The sequence below is a fragment of the Bombina bombina genome, chromosome 4, assembly GCF_027579735.1.
Source record: "Bombina bombina isolate aBomBom1 chromosome 4, aBomBom1.pri, whole genome shotgun sequence".
Lineage (NCBI taxonomy): Eukaryota > Metazoa > Chordata > Amphibia > Anura > Bombinatoridae > Bombina > Bombina bombina.
In genome coordinates, this window is record NC_069502.1 from 241,386,146 (window position 1) to 241,411,447 (window position 25,302).

General features: G+C 39.6%; 1 protein-coding gene across 1 annotated transcript in view; it reads left to right on the forward strand.

The window, feature by feature from the left end:
* The window catches only part of LOC128657214 (period circadian protein homolog 2-like), a 178,208-nt gene that overhangs the window by 68,969 nt on the left and 83,937 nt on the right, over positions 1-25,302 (forward strand). The window contains exons 13-16 of the mRNA XM_053711471.1: positions 17,889-17,979; positions 23,871-24,015; positions 24,202-24,359; positions 24,573-24,944. Coding sequence (XP_053567446.1) covers positions 17,889-17,979; positions 23,871-24,015; positions 24,202-24,359; positions 24,573-24,944 — 766 coding nt within the window. The remainder of the gene's footprint in view (positions 1-17,888; positions 17,980-23,870; positions 24,016-24,201; positions 24,360-24,572; positions 24,945-25,302) is intronic.

Below are 25,302 nucleotides of genomic sequence, written 5' to 3' on the forward strand. Positions count from 1 at the left end.
AAGTGCTGATGTTTATGTGATGCTGTGGGGTACTATATATTTTGCTCTGGTGTGTGTTGCTGTGCAGTTTTCTGCCTAGTGTATATAATGCTGTTGTGTGTGATGCAGTGATGTGCCTAATCAGTAGCGGACCTACTTAAAGGGACAGTCAACACCAGAATTTTTGTTGTATAAAAAGATAGATAATCCCTTATTTACCAATTCCCCAGTTTTGCATAACCAACACAGTTATAATTATACGCATTTTACCTCTGTAATTACCCTGTATCTAAGCCTCAGCAGACTGCCCCCTTATTTCACTTCTTTTGACAGACTTGCAGTTTAGCCAATCAGAGCTGTCTCCATGGTAAATTCACGTGCATGAGCTCAATCTTATCTATATGAAACATGTGAACTAATGCTCTCTAGTGGTGAAAAACTATCAAAATGCATTTAGATTAGAGGCGGCCTTCAAGGTCTAAGAAATTAGCATATCAACCTCCTAGGTTTAGCTTTCGACTAAGAATACCAAGAGAACAAAGCAAAATTGGTGATAAAAGTAAATTAGAAAGTTGTTTAAAATTACATGCCCTATTTGAAACATGAAAGTTTTTTTTGGACTTGACTGTCCCTTAACAAAGCCCCCCCCCCCCCCACCCAAGATATCTTAGTAGTAAGAAATAGTAGTAATATACATGCTGCTCTGTATAAGGATTTCGAGGGTGATGGATCTGCAGCCTGCTCTAGTGAAAGGCTCCCCTGCTTTAGGATTGTACACATTCTGCACACACCTATGAATAGACCGGTTGTTATGGGCCCCCCAGCACTTGGGCCCTGGGGCCACTGCACCTACTGCACCAATTGTAATTCTGCATTTATACCTACTAATACATGATATATCTCTCACATCAAATAAAAAACACAAGCAACACTGAAAAGAAAAAAACAGGTTATGTAAATATTTGAGATTGTACAATATTTGCATTTATTTTGTTATGATAAAGCAGTCTTATTGGACAGAATGAGAGTTGTCTCCAGAGGTGATTATAGGCAAACTGATGTATTCTAGAGTCATGGTCAGTAATTTTCACCTATATCTCAGTCCATTATAAATGGTAACAATCAATTATGACCACTATTCAGTAGCAGACCTACTCATTGAGGGTCCAGGTGCAATTTCTTTTCTTGGCCCCTTAAAGGTAAATCATTAATAGCCAATAGCAATTGTCATGAGATGCAGGGCACAACATAGAAGGTACAACGCTATTTTATTGCAGAGCATAGAAGAATACAGACTGCACAACACATCAGATTAGTAACTGCGACATAGACTATAACGGCTATAGGTCACGCCCCCATCCGGTGACGTCACACTCCCACTCTCGCCACATCTTCCCCTTTTTCAAAGGATAAATTATACATTTTTTTACAGTACAACCAATAACAAGGTATACAAGAAGCATACAATTTTTTTTAGTGTACAAGAAATAAGTTATAAGAGAATATATATGAACAACAAGAAATACAATCCGGTCTTGGACATCAGGGTAGACTACCCTAGTCTACAGTGACTTTTCCACTTGACGTAATTTTACATGAACTATCCTCTGATACAGAAGAAGTTGATTGAGAGTCTGCTGGAAGCACATAAATATCCCCGCTGTAGTCTTGCTAAGGGGAAGTCACCCCTCCTAAAACAGGGGATCCCACCGACTGTGGCTCCGAGGCATCCAGTCCCAAACTCTCAGGTACTGGCTGAAGATGTCTTCTATTTTGACGTGTGACTGTCCCTCCTTCAGTAAGGACTACAAAAGACTTTAGTTCTGGAGAGCGTCCTATTACAGTAGCAGGCGTTTTTGATTTCTTCTCATCATCCAGTTTAACTTTGACATTTTGGCCCACATTCAGCTCCTACAAGGGCCTCACAGAGAGTTTTCTGTCGTAGAAGAATCAGTAGCCCCTTTTCGCCTCTTCATCCCTCCTAAGTACCTCGTCCCGAGGAACAGAGGGGGCTGGCTGGAAGACACCCACAGAGGGTAAAGTAGTGCGGATCTGATGTCCCAACATCAACTGTGCCGGCTAAAACCTATGGCTTGGATGGGAGTCACCCTATAGGCCAAGAAAGCTAGGTACGGCTCAGATTGCTTCAAAATTAACTTGTTTGTTTGAACTGCCCTTTCAGCCATTCTATTGGCCTGCGGGTAATGCGGACTTGACGTAGAATGGATTAAATCATATTCACTGCTGAAAGAACTGAGCTCCATGGAAGCAAACTGCATTCCGTTATCACTCACTAGCTCCATCGGTATGCCCCACCGGGCAAACAAGCTTTTGAGATGAGTGATAACGGCCAGAGTCATTCAGGGGTGCAATCTCCAAATACCTGGAATAGTAATCTCACACCCAGGTACTTCTTCTCATGAAGTTCGCAGAAATCTGTGGCTATCTTCTGCCATGGGCCTGCAGGCTGTGGGGTAGAAATTAAGGGACTCCCTTTTTGCTCCACCTATCTACTCCCTCTGCTACCTACTTTGTAAAAATGTGCGCTCCATGCACACACTGACTCCATCTTACACAGGCGCTGATAGGTATGTATGCTTTGTGTAGTGAGCATTTTAATATACTCTGTCTTGCATACTAAGTGGTTCCTGCTCCCTAAAACAAAAATCAGGAGGTGATCCTCAGCTTTTTAGTGGTAACTGTGTTAAAACTGGTCTTTAATAAAAAATAGAAATGGTCTACAGAAACCATGTAAATCAATGTTTTTTATTTACCAAAAATGATTATTTTATAGTGCACTTACACACAAATAAATAAAACTAAGTAGAAAGCACACAAGGGACAAAAGTTGCATTTAACACATGCATGCAAATTACATTATAAAAACACAGGTAGTTTAACCATTTGTTTCCATGCACCTGTATCTTTTAGCACATCCCCCTATCAACTAAATAATTCTAAACTAAAGCCACTTTGAATTCCATGTCAGTCACACTAGCCTCTTCAGGGAAACAAGATAGTACAGTATGTGTTAATGCAGCAGTGTAAGGGTTAAGGTAGAAGTAAGTTGTCAGCCTAGTGATTTATTTCATGCAGGAATTTAGTAAGGGGGAGTTCAGCTCACTAACATAAAAGGCTACCAGAAAACAAGTTTGGTTTGCTCTTCTCTGCAAGCCATGTGTCAAAATTTGCCATTTGCTGGAAATGCCGGCCTACTCAATGTTGGTACTGATCCCATGTCACCATACCGCCGTAGCTGCCCTTTCTCTGCACTTTGTAATGCCCAAGTGGCCATTGTGAATCCTGCTTAACATCTCCTGCCACATGCTAACAGGAATAAAAATGCAGTCTTGGAACAGCACTAAACCGTCCACCTCCGTGAGCTGTGACCTCTCTGACTGGTAAGAGCTCAAAGACATCCAGGCTGCCCGGCTCTCGGGCCAACCTTATATATATATATATATATATATATATATATATATATATATTTAACTTCTTGAAGATCTGTATCTAAACGTGTCTCCTTTCTTATTTGCTCTCTTTTCATCGCCTCATTCAGCCGTTTCAAGTCTATGCAGATGCATACCTTCCCGTTCTTCTTCGCAACGCGCACAATGGGGGCACACCAGTCAGTTGCTTCGACAACCTCTTCAATAACTTCCATATTCTTCATACGCAGAAGTTCCTTCTCCACTTGAGGCATGAGCGGTAATGGAATTCTACGAGGAGTAGTAATGCTGTTTTGGACTGCATCAACTTTAAGTGATATTCGGACTGGGTTGCAATTTAGCAGGCCCAATTCACCAAACATATCTTCCGTAATCTCGTTTACTTTGGCAACAAGGCCCAAACCACAGGCTGCTTTTCTGCTCATGTACCATGTGGGTACATCTAATAGAGGACAGTGTGTTAACACTGTCCTCTAATTACATGTACCCACATGGTGAATTTCCTCTGTTTATACTTGCAGCTGGCAAGAAATTTCCCGGCCACCAGTACTATGAACTTTCTTAGTAACTTTACTATGAACTTTCGTAGTAACTTTCGCCAGCTGAGGCTGTCGAGGCAGTTTTATAAATTCTGCAAGGGACATAACAGTGATGTCTGCTCCTGTGTCAATCTTGAAGGCAACCTTGGCTCCCATTACAGTAAGGGTAACCCGCCAATCTTCGTCTGAACCAGACCGTTCTTGAGCCTCCTGGTCACTATCCACCTGCATCTCCTTAATGGATTCAGTTTTACACACCACTTCAAAATGGCCCATTCGGTTACACTTTCTACATCTTTTATCTTTAGCAGGGGGCATATGATATTCTGATCATGGGTACGGTTACACTGCATGCAGCAAGCCTGCTGCGCCCATCTGCTTATGGGCCCATCTGTCGCCCTTGGTCTACCTCTCACACTGTGCCTTTCACCTGCAGCTCTCCTGAACTGCTGCACTTCATCCACAATACTCTCAGACCTCATGTCAGCACTTTCCTTTTTACCAGTTCACTCTGGCGGGCCATCCTAATAGCCCCATCTAACGTCAATTCAACCTCCAACTGTAGCTTCAGTGAGACCTCAGCATCTGCAATTCCTATAACTATTCTGTCTCTGATTTGCTCTTCTTTAGCAGCACCAAACTCACAGAGATTAGCTAGTTCATAAAGGCTGCACACAAATGACTCCACAGATCCTCCGACATGCTGAGCACGTTTATGGAAACAGGCCCTCTTATGAATCACATTATGTTTGGGTACAAAGGGAGCACTAAGCTTGTTCATGACTATTTCAAAGTCAAACACTTCCCCTTCTTGAAATGTAAAGGCATTAAATACTGGCTCCACATCTTTCCCCATAGAGTATAAAAGAGAATTAACTTGTACTTCACCACTCTCCTTGTCTAGCTTGGAAGCAATCCTGAAGCGTTGAAACCGCTGACACCATGTGGACCAAGCTGCAGGCTGAGAGAAATCAAAAGGCTCAGGTGGAGTAAACTTCGACATCATCATTAATCAGGAATCAGAAGCGCAGGCAAGTAATTCTGACACCATGTCATGAGATGCAGGACACAGCATAGAAGGTACAGCGCTATTTTATTGCAGAGCATAGAAGTATACAGACTACACAACACATCAGACTTAGTAACTGCGACATAGACTATAACAGCTGTAGGCCACGCTCACATCCGGTGATGTCACCTGCCAGTCTAATCACAGCAATACTATACATGCTTCTCTATTTAATAGTTTTGAGGATAGATGATAGACAACGTTCACTAATAAAAAAACTCAGCTACATTAGTATTATACACATTCTGCACATGCCTATGCAGCTAGGGCCCCTTCCAGCACTTGGGCCCTGGTGCCACTGCACCTGCTGCATCAATGGTAGCTCCGCCCCTGTGCTTAATCCTGGTTTAGTATGCACTGTGTATACTGTTTGTGCATACAGTGCTCTGCATGCTTCTGTGTGTGATGCTATTGTGGCAGGCAGTGCTGTATGTTATGCTGTTAAATCAATAATGCAGTGTTTTCAATCATTATGCTATGTTACAAAGCATCCTGTACAATGAATATGCATTTTACTATTGTTTGACCCTAACAATAACAATAAGGGGTTATACAGATTTGTAAAGTCAGCAGAAGCAGGATATGGGTGTGACTTGTAGGCTATGTACATATGCTGCTCCTAATTGGCTTGCTGACCTTGTACTGTACAGGAGCAGCAGTGCATTGGACTCCTTGCCCAATGTGCTTAAAGGGATATGACTGCACCTCCCTGACGAGGCCCAAAGGAGGCCAAAACGATCATATGGGTTTTCCATTTCCCTTGTTCAGAGGAGAATTGCCTGATATTTTGGGGCTGGACTGACCTTGTTAGGTGGGATCAGATTGATATACTTCAGGAAAGTTCTCCACTGTGAAAAGCACAATTGAGCTAAAAGAAGCTACTCCCAGATGGTATCCAAGCCATAGAGGAATGCACTGAGTTGTTGTTCATTCATGGCAGATGCCTTCTCTTTTTGAATGTATTTGAACTTTAGGCTGACACAGATTCTGACATTATATATCCCTCTAATCTTTCTATGGTAATGTCTACCCTTCCCTTTCTTCTCTTTCTTTCTTAATTATCTCCATGGGTAATGATGCAGAATCTGTTGGTAGTATATAAAGACATATATAATTTGAGCCATTTATGTATGTGTGTGTGTGTATATATATATATATATATATATATATATATATATATATATATATATATACACACACACACACACACACACACACACACACACACACTATATAAGCTTACTTAGGGCTTGTTTCCATTGAGCCATAGTTAGGTTTGCATGCGCTCGCAAACTGTTAAATAAGCTGTCGGAAGCAATATTATTTCGGCAACCGGACTCCGGCTGCCGAAAACATTTTCGTGTCCCATACAAAGTATCAGAAGCCACTAATCTTTAAATAATACCAGGTTTCCAATGCCGGCACGAACCGTTTAAACACTGTTGGAGGCTACCGATACATTAACAAAAATTACACCCAGCTCTACTAGGTGTAAAAGAGGACTATTGGTAGTTTAGATGTAGGGGTGTTTTTATTTTGGGGGGCTTTTTTTTATTTTTATAGGGGTATTAGATTAGGTTTAATTTTTTTATTTTGTATAATTCGGTTTATTTTTTTCTGTAATTGTAGACTTTTTTTTATTTTTTGTAATTTTAGATTTAAGTATTGTAATTTAATCTTAGGTTTAATTTTTAAATTAATGTTAGGTTTTTTATTTTAATTGTAATTTAGAATGTATTATTTTAATTGTAATTTAGGATTATTTTAATTTATGTAATGGGGTTAATTTAAGGGGTTTTAGGTTAGGGGGCTTAGTAAATAGCTATTTGCGTTGTGGGGGCATGGCAGATTAGGGGTTAATAGTTTAAATAGATACTTTGCAATATGGGGACATGGCAGATTAGGGGTTAATAGTTTAAACAGATACTTTGCGATATGGGGGATGGCGGATTAGGGTTTAATAGTTTAAATAGATACTTTGCGATATGGGACATGGCGGATTAGGGGTTAATAGTTTAAACAGATACTTTGCGATATGGGGGATGGCGGATTAGGGTTTAATAGTTTAAATAGATACTTTGCGATATGGGACATGGCGGATTAGGGGTTAATAGTTTAAATAGATATTTTGCGATATGGGGATTGGCGGATTAGGGGTTAATACATTAGTTTTTGTGGTGGGGGGTTTGCGGTTGAGAGGTAGATATTGTGCATGCGTTGGGTGTTTCATTTTAACAGAGAGCGACGTATATGCGATCGAGTGTAGTGTAAGGTCGGGTTACCATAGTAACCTATTAATGTGTTAGAAATCTGGCATCGGGTGGATGCGTTAACACAACGCTATCTTACACCTACACATAAAGAGCGACCGCACGCAAATGGAAACTTTTTCAATGGAAACCTGGTACTAAAATGGAGACACAATTTACTTTTAGCTGTCGGCCACTTTGGTAGCTAACAGCTCCATTTTTTAATGGCTCAATGGAAGCGAGCTCCTAGTTGGTCCATCATAAGTCTGATTGGATTCATTAGCTGAAAATGTGTCTGTTTGTTCACAGTAGTAATCCCTACAAAGCTGGATGATTCTAATTGAAAAAGTAGTTTTTTAACATTTTAACCCCTTAATGACCGCAGCACTTTTCCATTTTCTGTCCGTTTGGGACCAAGGCTATTTTTACATTTTTGCGGTGTTTGTGTTTAGCTGTAATTTTCCTCTTACTCATTTACTGTACCCACACATATTATATACTGTTTTTCTCGCTATTAAATGGACTTTCAAAAGATACCATTATTTTCATCATATCTTATAATTTACTATAAAAAACATTATAAAATATGAAGAAAAAATGGAAAAAAACACACTTTTTCTAACTTTGACCCCCAAAATCTGTTACACATCTACAACCACCAAAAAACACCCATGCTAAATAGTTTCTAAATTTTGTCCTGAGTTTAGAAATACCCAATGTTTACATCTTCTTTGCCTTTTTTGCAAGTTATAGGGCCATAAATACAAGTAGCACTTTGCTATTTCCAAACCACTTTTTTTCAAAATTAGCGCTAGTTACATTGGGACACTAATATCTTTCAGGAATCCCTGAATATCCATTGACATGTATATATTTTTTTTTCAAAGACATCCCAAAGTATTGATCTAGGCCCATTTTGGTATATTTCATGCCACTATTTCACCGCCAAATGCGATCAAATAAAAAAAATTGTTCACTTTTTCACAAATTTTTTCACAAACTTTAGGTTTCTCACTGAAATTATTTACAAACAACTTATGCAATTATAGAATAAATGGTTGTAAATCCTTTTCTGGGATCGCCTTTGTTCAGAAATAGCAGACATATATGGCTTTGGCTTTGCTTTTTGGTAATTAGAAGGCTGCTAAATGCCACTGCGCACAATACGTGTATTATGCCCAGCATTGAAGGGGTTAATTAGGGAGCATGTAGGGAGCTTCTAGGGTTAATTTTAGCTTTAGTGTAGTGTAGTAGACAACCCCAAGTATTGATCTAGGCCCATTTTGGTATATTTCATGCCCCCATTTCACCGCCAAATGCGATCAAAGTAAAAAAAAAACGTTAATTTTTTCACAATTTTAGGTTTCTCACTGAAATTATTTACAAACAGCTTGTGCAATTATGGCACAAATGGTTGTAAATGCTTCTCTGGGATGCCCTTTGTTCAGAAATAGCAGACATATATGACTTTGGCGTTGCTTTATGGTAATTAGAAAGTCGCTAAATGCTGCTGCGCATCACACGTGTATTATGGCTAGCAGTGAAGGGGTTAATTAGGTAGTTTGTAGGGAGCTTGCAGGGTTAATTTTAGCTTTAGTGTAGAGATCAGCCTCCCACCTGACACATCCCACCCCCTGATCCCTCCCAAACAGCTCCCTTTTCTCCCCCACCCCACAATTGTCCCCGCCATCTTAAGTACTGGCAGAAAGTCTGCCAGTACTAAAATAAAAGTTTTTTTGTTTTTTTTTAAAGGAAAAAAAAAAAGCATATTTACATATGCTGTGTTTAGGATCCCCCCTTAACCCCCAACCTCCCTGATCCCTCCCCAAACAGCTCTCTAAGCCTCCCTCTTAGCCTTATTGGGGGCCATCTTGGGTACTGGCAGCTGTCTGCCAGTACCCAGTTTGAACAATCAAATGTTTATTTTTATTTTTTTTATATTTTATTTTTCTGTAGTGTAGCTCAATCCAACAACCCCCCCCCCACCCCCCACACACGGACCAACCCCCACCACCTAAATAACACCTAAGTTTTTTTTTTATACATTTAAATTTTGTCCCAAAATAAAAAAAATTCCGTACCCGTGCACGCGCCCGCCCCCGCGCGCGCCCCGGACTTACCCGCCCACGATCCCGCCCCCCTCCACATGACCAGGGCCATCGATGGCCGCCACCCACCTCCCACACCGGCTCCCACCCACCAACGATACCGGCCATCGATGTCCGGTGCAGAGAGGGCCACAGGGTGGCTCTCTCTGCATCAGATGGCCGTAAAAGGTTATTGCAGGATGCCTCCATATCGAGGCATCACTGCAATAACCGGAAAGCAGCTGGAAGCGAGCAGGATCGCTTCCAGCTGCTTTCCACACCGAGGACGTGCAGGGTACGTCCTCAGGCGTTAACTGCCTTTTTTCTGAGGACGTACCCTGCACGTCCTCGGTCGTTAAGGGGTTAAAAAATATATATTTATCTGTGACTCTGTTAGAAATTTTGTAATGTTAGGACTGAACTCACTGGATATTTATAAACAATTAATAATTTATTGTAGCATGTGACATTTTGGGGACCCAATCACCTTCCTCACACCAAACTAGATAGAGAAATGAAACCACCATAAAAAGACAGAGCCCTTCCCACTGGGTGGATTTGGGACAGTAAAGGCAAAATTTAACTTTCATGCTTCAGATAGAACATGCAATTTTAACAACTTTCCAATTTACTTATATTATCTAATTTGCTTCATTCTTTTGGTATCCTTTATTGAAAGCATACCTAGATAGGCTCAGAAGCAGCAATGATCTCCTAATGTTTTCAGCTAGCTCACAGTAGTGCATTGGTGATCCTTCAACAAAAGATACCAACAGATTGAAGCAAATTTGAAAATAGAAACAAATCAGAAAGTTGTTTAAAATTCTATATCCTATCTGAATCATATAATAATTTGGGGTTTGTATCCCTTTAAGGTCTATTTGTCAACTCTGTATTCTGTGAATAGAGGTCATGTCATTTCTGCACAGTTCTGAGAACGTCAACACCAAGAATATGTGATAATATTTTCTAGATAGAAATAAAATGCCCAAAACATAATTAAAAACTAGTCCTTATTTCAATCTGTAGATTGATTTTTCCTCAAAAAGCTTTTTTTTATTAAAAAAAAAAAATCCTATTTAAATAACCAATATCCGATATACAAAAAAAAAAAGCATTGATCTTTATCTTCCCTGCCTTCCCACCAATCATTGCATGTAAAGTCCATAACTATAGTGATACAATGTAAACAAAACAGAATGTGTACATTATCATATCTAGTAAAAACATTTCTATGTACCAAACATACTAATAGTATGTGTACAAACAAAATAAAATGGCCCATTATGTACAGGATGTAAACTATAACAACCAATTTGTATTAGATTTCAAAATTACTATATATTGCAACACACTAATCGCTATTCCAAGTAACTGTTCATTACCTGTTATCCTGGGTGTTATACATTGTATCAGATTGTATACTAGAAAGACTGTTACTCTGCTGCTAAATATTTGATCATATTGTAAGTACTTCTTTGGGTAGTAACAATATAGTGGTTTGTCAATTAAACATCTATACAAGGAAACTCCATCCTCATATTGCGTTAAGTTCCAGATGCATGGTGTAGTGCAACCTGCACGTTCACAAGAGAGTAATATCAGATTGCACTTCTATGACAGTTCCTACTGCTTTTTAGCCATGCCTCCTCCTGATAACAATGTATAGAGTCTGTTAGTACCAATCTGTCACAAAGCCTTTTCCCTCTACGGTACCCCACAATAGGTGGTTGCCAATCCTTGAAAGGTAGATTTGGGTAGAGCCTTTCTACCTGCAGGACACTTTCGCCTAGATTTAGAGTTTTGCGGCCAAAGGGGTGCGTTAGCTACGCGTGCTTTTTTTCCCCCCGCACCTTTTAAATACCGCTGGTATTTAGAGTTCACAGAATGGCTGGGTTTTCAGTGCGTTAGGCTCCAAAAAGGGAGCGTAGAGCATAATTTAACGCCACTGCAACTCTCGATACCAGCGGTGCTTACGGACGCGGCCAGCTTCAAAAACGTGCTCATGCACGATTCCCCCATAGAAAACAATGGGGCTGTTTGAGCTGAAAAAAAACTAACACCTGCAAAAAAGCCGTGTTCAGCTCCTAACGCAGCCCCATTGTTTTCTATGGGGAAATACTTCCTACGTCTGCACCTAACACCCTAACATGAACCCCGAGTCTAAACACCCCTAACCTTACACTTATTAACCCCTATTCTGCCGCCCCCGCTATCGCTGACACCTGCATATTTTTTTTAACCCCTAATCTGCCGCTCCGTAAACCGCCGCTACTTACATTATCCCTATGTACCCCTAATCTGCTGCCACTAACACCGCCGACCCCTATATTAATTAACCCCTAATCTGCCCCCCTCAACGTCGCCTCCACCTGCCTACACTTATTAACCCCTAATCTGCCGAGCGGACCGCACCGCTACTATAATAAAGTTATTAACCCCTAATCCGCCTCACTCCCGCCTCAATAATCCTATAATAAATAGTATTAACCCCTAATCTGCCCTCCCTAACATCGCCGACACCTAACTTCAATTATTAACCCCTAATCTGCTGACCGAATCTCGCCGATACTGTAATAAATGGATTAACCCCTAAAGCTAAGTCTAACCCTAACACTAACACCCCCCTAAATTAAATATAATTTAAATCTAACAAAATAAATTAACTCTTATTAAATAAATTATTCCTATTTAAAGCTAAATACTTACCTGTAAAATAAACCCTAATATAGCTACAATATAAATTATAATTATATTATAGCTATTTTAGGATTTATATTTATTTTACAGGTAACTTTGTATTTATTTTAACCAGGTACAATAGCTATTAAATAGTTAAGAACTATTTAATAGCTAAAATAGTTAAAATAATTACAAATAAATCCTAACCTAAGTTACAATTAAACCTAACACTACATGATCAATAAATTAATTAAATAAAATACCTACAATTATCTACAATTAAACCTAACACTACACTATCAATAAATTAATTAAATACAATATCTACAAATAAATACAATGAAATAAACTAACTAAAGTACAAAAAATAAAAAAGAACTAAGTTACAAAAAATAAAAAAATATTTACAAACATTAGAAAAATATTACAACAATTTTAAACTAATTACACCTACTCTAAGCCCCCTAATAAAATAACAAAGCCCCCAAAATAAAAAAATGCCCTACCCTATTCTAAATTAAAAAAGTTCAAAGCTCTTTTACCTTACCAGCCCTGAACAGGGCCCTTTGCGGGCATGCGCCAAAGAATTCAGCTCTTTTGCCTGTAAAAAAAACACATACAATACCCCCCCCAACATTACAACCCACCACCCACATACCCCTAATCTAACCCAAACGCCCCCTTAAATAAACCTAAAACTAAGCCCCTGAAGATCTCCCTACCTTGTCTTCAGCACACCGGGTCCCAATCTGTCCAGAAGAGCCTCCGAAATCTTCATCCAAGCCCAAGCAGGGGCTGAAGAGTGACGTCCATCCTCCGGCTGAAGTCTGGATCCAAGCGGCAAATGAAGAAGTCCATCTTCGGGAAGAAATCTTCATCCTATCCGGGCAGAAGAGGACATCCGGACCGGCAAACATCTTCATCCAAGCTGCATCCATCAGCCAATCAGAATATTCCTACCTTAATTCCGATTGGCTGATAGAATCCTATCAGCCAATCGGAATTCGAGGGACGCCATCTTGGATGACGTCATTTAAAGGAACCTTCATTCTTCAGTTGGACGTTGAACGAAGAGGATTGATCCGCGCCGGAGGTCTTCAAGATCAGCCGCTCGTCATCCGATGGAACAACATAGAAGATGCGGCTTGGATGAAGATGTTTGCCGGTCCAGATGTCCTCTTCTGCCCGGATAGGATGAAGATTTCTTCCCAAAGATGGACTTCTTCATTTGCCGCTTGGATCCAGACTTCAGCCGGAGGATGGACGTCACTCTTCAGCCCCTGCTTGGGCTTGGATGAAGATTTCGGAGGCTCTTCTGGACAGATCGGGACCCGGTGTGGTGAAGACAAGGTAGGGAGATCTTCAGGGGCTTAGTGTTAGGTTTATTTAAGGGGGGTTTGGGTTAGATTAGGGGTATATTGGTGGTGGGTTGTAATGTTGGGGGGGGGTATTGTATGTGTTTTTTTTACAGGCAAAAGAGCTGAATTCTTTGGGGCATGCCCCGCAAAGGGCCCTGTTCAGGGCTGGTAAGGTAAAAGAGCTTTGAACTTTTTTAATTTAGAATAGGGTAGGGCATTTTTTTATTTTGGGGGGCTTTGTTATTTTATTAGGGGGCTTAGAGTAGGCGTAATTAGTTTAAAATTGTTGTAATATTTTTCTAATGTTTGTAAATATTTTTTTATTTTTTGTAACTTAGTTCTTTTTTATTTTTTGTACTTTAGTTAGTTTATTTCATTGTATTTATTTGTAGATATTGTATTTAATTAATTTATTGATAGTGTAGTGTTAGGTTTAATTGTAGATAATTGTAGGCATTTTATTTAATTAATTTATTGATCGTGTAGTGTTAGGTTTAATTGTAACTTAGGTTAGGATTTATTTTACAGGTAATTTTGTAATTATTTTAACTATTTTAGCTATTAAATAGTTCTTAACTATTTAATAGCTATAGTACCTGGTTAAAATAAATACAAAGTTACCTGTAAAATAAATATAAATCCTAAAATAGCTATAATATAATTATAATTTATATTGTAGCTATATTAGGGTTTATTTTACACGTAAGTATTTAGCTTTAAATAGGAATAATTTATTTAATAAGAGTTAATTTATTTTGTTAGATTTAAATTATATTTAACTTAGGGGGGTGTTAGTGTTAGGGTTAGACTTAGCTTTAGGGGTTAAACCATTTATTACAGTAGCGGCGAGATTCGGTAGGCAGATTAGGGGTTAATAATTGAAATTAGGTGTCGGCGATGTTAGGGAGGGCAGATTAGGGGTTAATACTATTTATTATAGGGTTATTGAGGTGGGAGTGAGGCGGATTAGGGGTTAATAACTTTATTATAGTAGCGGTGCGGTCCGCTCGGCAAATTAGGGGTTAATAAGTGTAGGCAGGTGGAGGCGACGTTGAGGGGGGCAGATTAGGGGTTAATAAATATAATATAGGGGTCGGCGGTGTTAGGGGCAGCAGATTAGGGGTACATAAGGATAACGTAGGTAGCGGCGCTTTGCGGTCGGCAGATTAGGGGTTAATTATTGTAGGTAGCTGGCAGCGACGTTGTGGGGGCAGGTTAGGGGTTAATAAATATAATATAGGGGTCGGCGGTGTTAGGGGCAGCAGATTAGGGGTACATAAGTATAACGTAGGTGGCGGTCAGCAGATTAGGGGTTAAAACATTTTTATCGAGTGGCGGCGATGTGGGGGGACCTCGGTTTAGGAGTACATAGGTAGTTTATGGGTGTACTTTAGAGCACAGTAGTTAAGAGCTTTATAAACCGGCGTTAGCCCAGAAAGCTCTTAACTACTGACTTTTTTCTGCGGCTGGAGTTTTGTCGTTAGAATTCTAACGCTCACTTCAGACACGACTCTAAATACCGGCGTTAGAAAGATCCCATTGAAAAGATAGGATACGCAATTGACGTAAGAGGATCTGCGGTATGGAAAAGTCGCGGCTTGAAAGTGAGCGTTAGACCCTTTCCTGACTGACTCCAAATACCAGAGGGCGGTAAAAACCAGTGTTAGGAGCCTCTAACGCTGGTTTTCACGGCTACCGCCCAACTCTAAATCTAGGCCTTTGTATTTAAAGTGAGCTACTACTGATTGTGCTCAAGGGCAGGGATTCATCTCCTTTTGCATAACTCAATTATTGCACCTACAACTGTAATGTACCCCAATACTGTACTTGTTTGTTTGTGTATGTAATGCATCCCTGTAATGTTTTACTATTACTTGTATAGCGCTGCGTAATCTGCTGGCGCTTTATAAATACCTGATGATGATAATAATAATAATAATAAATCATCTGTTACAACAGAAATTTGTCTAAGAGAGGGACTTCTGTCCCTGCTTCAGTAAGGTATGCTGTAGCTTTAAGGAGCCCTAGAAGATCAATTAGGCCTTAATTGTAGTAGTCTTTATATAAGCTTTCTGGTCGCAGCATGATGCTGCTTGTGTATTGAGTGTTCTGACTTCTTTTTGGCTATACTAGTTTGATTTTGGCTTCCACTGACTTCGCTTCTGCATTAACCCCTTGTTTTGGACTGATTTGCTATTTGACTTTAGCTAGTTTTTTTACTTTGCATTTGTTAAATGATTTTGTGCTGCTTTTCCCTGTGAGGCTTTGACTCTGAATTTCCTATTTCTCTACCTTAGCATAGTGAATTGCAGTTTCTATCTGACTATTTATTTTGCACTATTGCTGCTGTTTACTTGGTATGTCTCTGCTCTTAAGAGATCTGCATTTAAAGTCATCTGTGCAAGTTTGTCTTAATCTGGACAGCGAGACTAAACTTTTACTAAGTTATGTTTTCCTTTGGTATTTAGATTTATGAATATACAGTTACATTCTACTACATATTTATTATTTTACTTTGTAGCTGCTGGTTAAAGTACTAGAGAGAGTTCAGCTACTAAGTTTAGTCTCATTTCTCTTTTACCACTAACCTCTGCTTGGTTACTGTGTTTAAATTGCAGTGTCCCAGTAAGGGTTTGTGGTGAGTTGGGCCTATCAACCATTGTTTCCTGATTTTATTTTTTTATTTTTTCTGGAACAACTGTACTCCACCTTATGTTGGCACGGCCAGGAAACGGTTTGTGTTACATCATCATTGATATAATCAATGCACAAGAGCATATGTACCATATCCATTGAATCCCTAATTTAGGAATCCATGTGTCTCTCTATTTGTTGCAGATGATAATCAACAAAAATGGCAACAGGTTGTAGTAATAAGCCTCTGGCAGATGCAATGGGTCAGCCATGGGGTTTCTCAAGATTTTTATGTACCTTGGGTAGAGTATGAAATATCGTACATATGGGAAACTCGACCGATAAAAAATCTTATATATACTGGTCAATCCATTGTTAATTTTTGTCCAAAGCTAAGATCATGTCAATTTGGGTTTTTAATTGCTTAGTAGTGTCACCGCCAAACAAATGATATGTTTGTATATCCATTAACTGTGACCTAACTTCTAAGAATATAATTGCTCCACGCTTGTCCTCATTTCTAATGACAATTTCTGGGTCCTGTGACAGAGTTTTAAGAGCCTCAAATTCATCTTTTGTCAGATTAAGGCTTGATAGTGCATGATGGTATTTTCAAAATATTGTTGTTGATCAGTCTAGTGTATGTCTTGATGCTAGCCCCCGTGTTAATAGGCTCAAAGTGGCTCTTTGGTCTGAAGGGGTGTTTTTGTGGAGCATCCATTGTACCAAAATATTCTTTTAGTTTAAACATTTTCTGAAACTTTTGTATATCCAAATATATGATATTATTCTCTTGTTCTCCTTCGTGGTAGTAGAGGTTTCCTTGTGGTATAAGCAGCCCACCCTCCTCAGGTGCGGCCTCCTCTTCTTATATTTCCTGACCTAGTGGAAACGCCTAAAAAATCTTGCGAGGAGGATGTTTCTTCTGTGTTATGTTTGTGTGGGTACTTGAGTATCTGAGTTATGTTGCATGTCAGATAAATCCAAAATAATCCACTGTTAGGACCACACTCACTGGATTTTTACAAACTATTAATAATTGTAGCATTTGACGTTTCGGGACGAAATCTTCTTCCTCAGATGAAACGAGATACAGAAGTGAATGAACCATAAAAATACAGAGCTCCTCCCATCAAACATTTTATATTATATATATAATATAAAATAGTTTATTAACCTCTTTGTTTATATGAATTTCAGAGAAAAGCTTGCCCAGAGTACCAGAGATTGTTTAGCATTTTTTGCTATTACTCAGTTTAAACAGAAATACAGCATTTATTTTTTTGTTTTGTTCTTTACCTATGAAAATGTTATAATATTTTTAAAGTACACAACCCAAGGTATTGATCTAGGCCTATTTTGATAAATTTGATGCCACTATTTGGCTGCCAAATATGATCACATAAAATAAATTGTTGTCTGCCAGTATGCAGTTTAGGACCTTTTTTCATTATTTGTTTTAAATACTTATGTTTTTAAATTAATGCAGTGTAGGGATTCACCTCACCCAACCTTCCTGACCCCCTCCCCAAACAGCTCTCTTAACCCTCTACCCCCTCCTACAGCTCCCCACCATGTTTGTTACTGGCAGCCAGTCTGTGTTTGGGGCAGTTGATGCTGTTATACACACAGTTCTTTGCATTGTGCAGTCCAGATTGCTGTTGTAAATATGGTGCTGTGGATCATGTGGTTGCATATGAGGGTGTTACACTGTTTGCGTGTGTTTATGTTGTATACGTGATGATGTAGAACATGGTGCTTTGTAGAACAAGACATATTATGGTTGATTAGAGTGTTGCCATTATTTGTGTTTGTCTATAACAGTATTTTTTTACACTGCAGACGACTTCTCTTGAGCAAGCTGCTGAGATTCAGGTGAACAGTGGTCTTGAATTTAAAGATCAACAAGAGCTTGAGAAATCCCCACAATCAGGTATGAAAGATGTGTGTTTGTACCTACAAATATATTTATGTGACTTTTATCCCTTTCTGCCCTATTCATTCAGTCTCACTGATATGTCTGGCTTTGGGGTGTGACATTCTGGGGTTAGCAGTTAGTTCATATCACATTTGTGGAGATTGGAGAGTTATGTTACTATATTATTGGTGACAGGTAAATCCAGATCTTTGTGTGTTGCACTTTCACAATAATAAATCCGGTGACAAAAAGAGCCGATTGTCGCTGCTAATGGCAATATTCAGCATTTGTTTGAAAAAACAAAAAAACGAAAAGCTGAATGCACAAGTCTAATTTGTATTTTTTTTCAGATGAAGATTGCCCTGTATAATATATTAAGTTAGGTGGTGATGGTCAAGTTGATTTATGATACTTAAATGATACTCATTTAAAAGACATGAAAGTCAAAATTAAACTTTAATGATTCATAAATTTACTTTGTTCTCTTGGTATCCTTAGATGTAAAGCATATGTGCATATCCTCAACAGCAGCAATACACTACTGGGAACTAGCTGGTGATTGGTGGCTACACACATTGTCATCTGTCATTGGCTCACCAGCTAGTTCCCAGTAGTGCATTGCTACTCTGGAGCTGACTTTAACCATAGAAGTAAAGTGGAAAGTTGTTTCAAATGTAATTCTCTAACCAATTTATTTCAATTTGATTTTGTCATTACTGTCCCTATAAATACATTTCCTATTCCAAATAAGTATCTATAAAAGAATGATGAAAAAAAGTCCCAAAAATATATCAAAACTGGCAGAAGCTGTTTATTCCAGGAAAATTGTTTGTGACAAGAGGTTGGAGGAAATGAGATTTAATCTCCAGCAACGGAAATGTTTTTTCACTGTAAGAGCAATAAAATTGTGGAACTCATTTCCAAAGGAGGTAGTGAATGCCAATACCCTAGATACATTTAAAAATTGTTTGGATACATTTCTGGCTAGAAACAAAATTCATGGATATGACTGCTTGTATTAAATGGGTCACCTTTTAGTGGGATTAATTTAAGCTAAACTGGAGCTTTTTGTAACTATGTTAGATTTGTATAGGTTGAACTCGATGGACTTCGGTCTTTTTTTCAACCTCATCTACTATGTTACTATGTTAAAACTCACACACATTAAAGGGACAGTGAAGTGTAAAAAGAAAATGATCTAATGTTTATTATTATTCTGTTGCTTACATAAGACCCTGTATTTAACACTTACATAGGGGTTAAACACATAAGTCAGCGCCAGAGCAGCGATGCTCTACTTTGGCCTAGCTGAACACATCTTGGGCCAATGACAAGAGGCATATGTGTGTATCCTCCAATCACCAGCTAGCTCCCAGTGGAGCATTGCTGCTCTTGAGCCAACCTGGTTTTTAGCAAAGAATGAAGTAAATTTGATAGAATAAAGAGTCTAGTAGAATATATGATCCATCTGAATCAAGTTTAATTTTAACTTTCAGTAACCTAATATAGATAACTAGTCCTAAAGCCCGTTCACACGGGCCATTTTTTGCAGGGTACAGCAGTCCCAACCCTTGCGCTCTCTCCCTGCCCCTCTCTTTTGCTCTCTCTCCCCCCTCTCTTTTGAGATCTCTCTCCCCCCCTCTCTTTTGCGCTCTCTCTCCCCCCTCTCTTTTGCGCTCTCTTTCCCCCTCTCTTTTGCGCTCTCTCTCTCCCCCTCTCTTTTGCGCTCTCTCTCTCCCCCCCTCTTTTGCGCTCTCTCTCTCCCCCCCCTCTTTTGCGCTCTCTCTCTCCCCCCCTCTTTTGCGCTCTCTCCCCTCTCTCTCTCTCTCTCTCTCTCTCTCTCTCTCTCTCCCCCCTCTTTCTCTCTCTCCCCTCTTTCTCTCTCCCCCCTCTCTCTCTTTCTCCCCTCTCTCTCTCCCCCTCTCTGTCTTTCTCCCCCCTCTCTCTCCTTTCTCTCTCCCCTCTCTCTCTCTCTCTCTCTCTCTCTCTCTCCCTATCTCCCCCCTCTCTCTCACTCCCCCTCCCCTCTCTCTCTCCCTCCCCCTCCCCTCCCCTCTCTCTCTCCCTCCCCCTCTCTCTCTCCCTCCCCCTCTCTCTCTCCCTCCCCCTCTCTCTCTCCCTCCCCCTCTCTCTCTCCCTCCCCTCTCTCTCTCTTCTCCTCCCCCCTCTCTCTCCCCTCTCTCTCTCTTCTCCTCCCCCCTCTTTCTCTCTCCTCTCCTCTCTCTCTCTCCTCCCCCCCCCTCTCTCTCTCTCTCTCCTCCCCTCTCTCTCTCTCTCCTCCCCTCTCTCTCTCTCCCTCTCTTTCTCTTCCCCCCCTCTCTTTTGATCTCTCTGTCCCCTTTCTTTTGCTCTCCCTCCCCCTCTCTTTTTCTGTCTCTCCCCCTCTCTTTCGCTCCCTCTCTTGTGCTCCCTTTATCTCCCCTCTTGATCTCTCTCTCCCCTCTTGATCTCTCTCTCTCTCACCTTTCTTATCTTTTCCCTACCCCCTCTCTCCCCTCTTTTGAGCTGTTTTGAGCTCTCACTGCACAGCCTTTCACGGGCTGTCTGGCCCCGCCCCTTCATGATTGGCCACGCCCCCATGGCCCTCGCGCTCGGCCACGCCCCCGGCCACGCTTGGTCACGCACACTTCTGCTCGCACTGCAGAGCAGAGACTTAGGGACTCTCAAAGGCCAGGTGTGTTTGTCCTCGTGCTGTGCTGTCTACTGCGCATGACAGCTTCGGACAAACACACTTGGCCTTTTATTATATAGCATATGCTTCAAATTGGATCAAACATCACATGCTCAGCAGTTCAATCAAGTTGTGAATAACACAAATTGTGTGTGGATTGTTATTAATTAAATAACCACAAAAGAGAGGATAGCAGGAGAGAAACTGACTGCCAATGAGCTGTTTTCAATTTCGATGATATCAAAATCAGCATTTTTTATAGTTTGTTGGCAGCACTTTTTTCATTATTGGTTTTGTAATAAAATGGCCCCTTACTTGTATGCCAGTAGTGTTTTCATCATCATAATCCAAATTCATTATACTTAGCAACACATTTACGTGGTCATTTTTTTTACTGAATTGAATTGAACAGCTAAAATGAATTGATAAACCCCTGACAGTACCTCAAAAGGATTTTGATTGTAACATTAGTTTTGCACATAGGCCACCATATCGGAAGCAACACCACCAAACAGATACCAATTATACTTTTATGCTAATAAAAATTAACCAAGTCAACAGCTGAACAAACACAACACGCCCTCGTCGAATCCCTTAAACCTTTGAGTGCTAACAATGGCTCTGAGCTGTAGCAAATTGACCCAGTCAGGTGCTGACGACGGCTCAGCGCCATCGCTAGCATTCACCCACCTTGAGGGCAATCTGGGGACTCCCACTGACTCCCACCCCGGCGATCTGGCCTGTATAGTGACAGGCATCACGGGGGCTTCACGTTTGGCATGGTGACATCATGCGTAATGACGTGATGACATCACCGAGCAACTTTATTTAAAGTTGACAATGGACAAGTATAGGGAGATGGGGCATGCTGCTTAGAAGCCTGTATCTCTGGTATCTAAGCAGCTACGAAACCCCAAGACCCACCGTTGGACTTTCCAACGTATATAAGTCTTGGGGATCTGGAAAAAAAAAGTAAAAATAAATATATTCAAAAAAAGTAAAAATAAAAAAAAAGCTCAAAACCAGCTTAGCACCCAGGTGGGAAATGGCTTGGCAGCCAAAGGGTTAAAGGGACATCATACTTGTATATGCTAAATCACTTGAAAGTAATTCAGTATAACTGTAAGAAGCTGACTAGAAAATATTACCTGAACATTTCTGCATAAAAAGGAAATATTTTTACTTCACAATTTGCTTACTGTGATCTCATGAGATTTTACTGAAATCTTGTGAGATTTCATATTAAACTGAATAGGAAAATAACATGACTGTGCCTACACATGCCAGATGCACAACTCCTTTGCAAGTCCAAGGACTAGCATCCTAATTGGCTGCTGAAAATTCCTTTGCAATGGGATCTGACTACTGAGGAAATTTTTAGATAAAATATCTTCTTTATTTACATAGATATGTTCAGGTGACATTTTCTAATTAGCATGTCCCTTTAAAAGATATTCACATATATATCTATGGTTTTGGAGTACAACTGGTTTAATTGCCCATATGTAATTTATTAGCATCACTAAACACTTATGAAAGTGATCAATCAACAGACCCCTCAACCTCAGCAAGGCCAGTAGGATACTTGGCAATATAGAAAGAGTTTCCTATACCAATTTATAGATCACTAGCAAGACTTTATCGTGAAAATTGTATACTTGAGGAAATCATTAATGATCTTTAGATGTACAGTGTTGAAGAGAAAAGGAGAGAATTGTTATGATACAAACGATAAAAGGGGACATTCTTGTTGTAACTAAAATACATATATAGCATATCTCAAATAAGATTAAATGCAGTTATTAGCAGTTTTTAGTTATAGTTTTTACTGTGCTTATGGCCTGAGGGGCATACTCTGTATGTTATGTCCTTTTTACATTCATGTAGTAATACGCTTGATATTGCAAAACTGCGTCTAATCAAAAGTGTTGTCCATATCAATTTCAAAGTGTTCCCTTGTAGGGTGTAATAAAGTAAAGATCATGAATTTTTTAAATCAAAAAAGACCTATAACATAACAAGGGGTTATGATATAAACTTTGTGACTATAAATTAAAGAGTGTTTTGAGTATATTACAGATATTATAGTTGATTTATAGAAATAATAAAAAGAGAAAAACAAAGAAGATACCAAATAGCACAGATGTCTACCGCAATTGAAAAATTAACAACCGTATACACATATTCACTGCTGCGCATAAATACATCATATTTGTACAAACTATTACAATAATACAAAAGGCACTTCACATGTTGTACCAGGATTTAGACTTCCACAGTAAAGTGTTTGTTCCCATTCGAAGAATCAGTTAATCACAGAGGCAAGCTTTAAGATATTAATAAGCACAAGTAATATAAAGCTTAGTGCAAAGTCTTAGCTGAAATTAATTAAAAGCTGGCAATGTATAAGCTGTCCATATCGGCTCTGGGTTAGTAACTTTGTTAATAATACGAAACAATTCAGTGTTTATACAGTTCCGTTAAAAGTCACTGTTCTCATAGACAAATAACAATACTGCATACTTTGGGAATCCATTGGGGTTGATGAATCCCTCACTGCTACCATCACAAAGATGATCTGCTTAAATGCACCAAGCTGATGAGAGCACCCTGTATTGACAGAGGTAAAGACCGGCCAAGGTGAGAGCGGCTTTAACAAAGGGGTGGTGTTCTCAAATATGTCACTGGTAGTCAGTAGCCCGGCCAATCTAATTAATTTCAATGGAGAAGCTATGATCTAATCTAGGGCACACTTCCAACCATGCCACTGATATAGGGCTCACTTAGAACCTCCAAACGCCAACTCCTACTAGGAGGTCTGAGGTGAAACCTATAGCAGTGGCATGGTTTGAAGTGTACGCTAGGTGAGATCCTAGGTTCTCCATTGAAATCAATTAAAAAATGCACCAGTGCTTGTCAAAAAGATCCAGATCACAGTGCGTGCAAAAAATGATGCATAATGATATAAGATGCATCAATATACACATTTTGTTCCTTTCATATTCAGTTGCATACACTATAATAATATATCACATGATAATTGTTATTGGATTGCTTATTGAGATTCAGTTGTTATACAGTTATTAAGGCAATGTGTGGCAGTTTTGTTTTGTATATGTTTCTCATGTTTATTTTAAATTTTCTTTATTATGTTACTGTAGAACAACTGCTCAATATAGGATATCATTGAATGTAGCATTGTAAATAACATTGTTTAGTATACTTTTATCTATAGGTTACCATTCTGTAGCTAGTACTGACAAACAAAACACTGTGCAAGAAACAACCGGAGGATTTATGCCCTCTCAGGGCAAAGAGTTGCCAGTAATGAAGCCGTCCTATTCCTACCAGCAAATCAATTGTCTGGACAATGTTATTAGGTAAAGGGAGCATTGATAACCATCAAATTGAAGTGACTGTATTTTTTAGCCATTTGTTTAAAGTGATTATGTGTGTTTATTGTTCACACTATTAGAATATGGTGAGGCTGAGGCACTAGTAATATATGTGTGTGATGTGTATGTGATGTTACTGCAAGCTTTACATTTCCCTTTCTCTCCTCACAGATACCTAGAGAGTTACAGCATCCCAACAACAAGTAAACGCAAGAGAGTTCCAACTGGCAACAATATCTCTTCTGCTTCAGATGACCAGTTACAGACACAGAGGCAGAATTTAAAGCTACAAGCCAGGAACCCAGACTTTGTGACAGGGTTAGGACTAGGTAGAGTGAAATACTTATGTTGATAAAGGAAATTTAATTCAGAACATAAAGTTTTAACTTAGATGATAGGTTACTCATCTGGTGGTGACATTGTGTTGTGTACATAAGTTTCTATAGATCAGGAACATAGTGACACATTTCTGTGTTTGTTTAACAGTATGATTGTGAAGATTCTACAAGTTGACTCTGTTTCTGTATCTTTTTTTCCTGCAGATACCCAATCAGTCTTACAGCCTTTACACAAGATGATTAATTCTATACCCCAGTCAACATTCACCCCCTTTTCTAAGCCAGGTCCTATCCATAGCACTGCTTTTCTTCCCATGAGTTTATCAAAGTCCACACCCTGCACATCCCCCCCAAAAGTGTCTGTGCCTGAGTCTGATCCTGAACCTGCACCAACACCAGGATCTGTTTCCTGCCTGTCCTTCAGCTCCCAGACTGTGCCAGTTTGTGCTCCTGACACCACTCTCACCAGCCTCTCCATGGACCCAAAGCCAGAGAGCGTGGTGTCCTTCACCAGCCACTGCAGCTACAGCAGCACAATTGTACATGTTGGGGACAAGAAGCTGCAACAAGAGACAGGTATTAATGGCATAATTGTTGATTAGGAAATAACAGGGAATAAAAATGCATTATCCAATAGATAGTTATCGGTTAATAAAAGCTACGAGATTACCTTATAATATCGAAGATAGTTTTGGATTTACTAAAATTTCAGTTACTGGTTCATAAATCACTATTATGTCACTATTATGTCCACCTGACAGTCTTCTAGATGTGCCACTCTGCTGGCTGTTGTATGGTGCTGTGATTATAAATCAATGGTTATGTGAAAGTAAACTTTGGTTTAGAATAGTGCACATTCAGTGACACTCAGATTCCCTCCTACTGAGCACATATAGTAATGGTCATCCTACCATAGAAAGTTTGTATGCCTCTA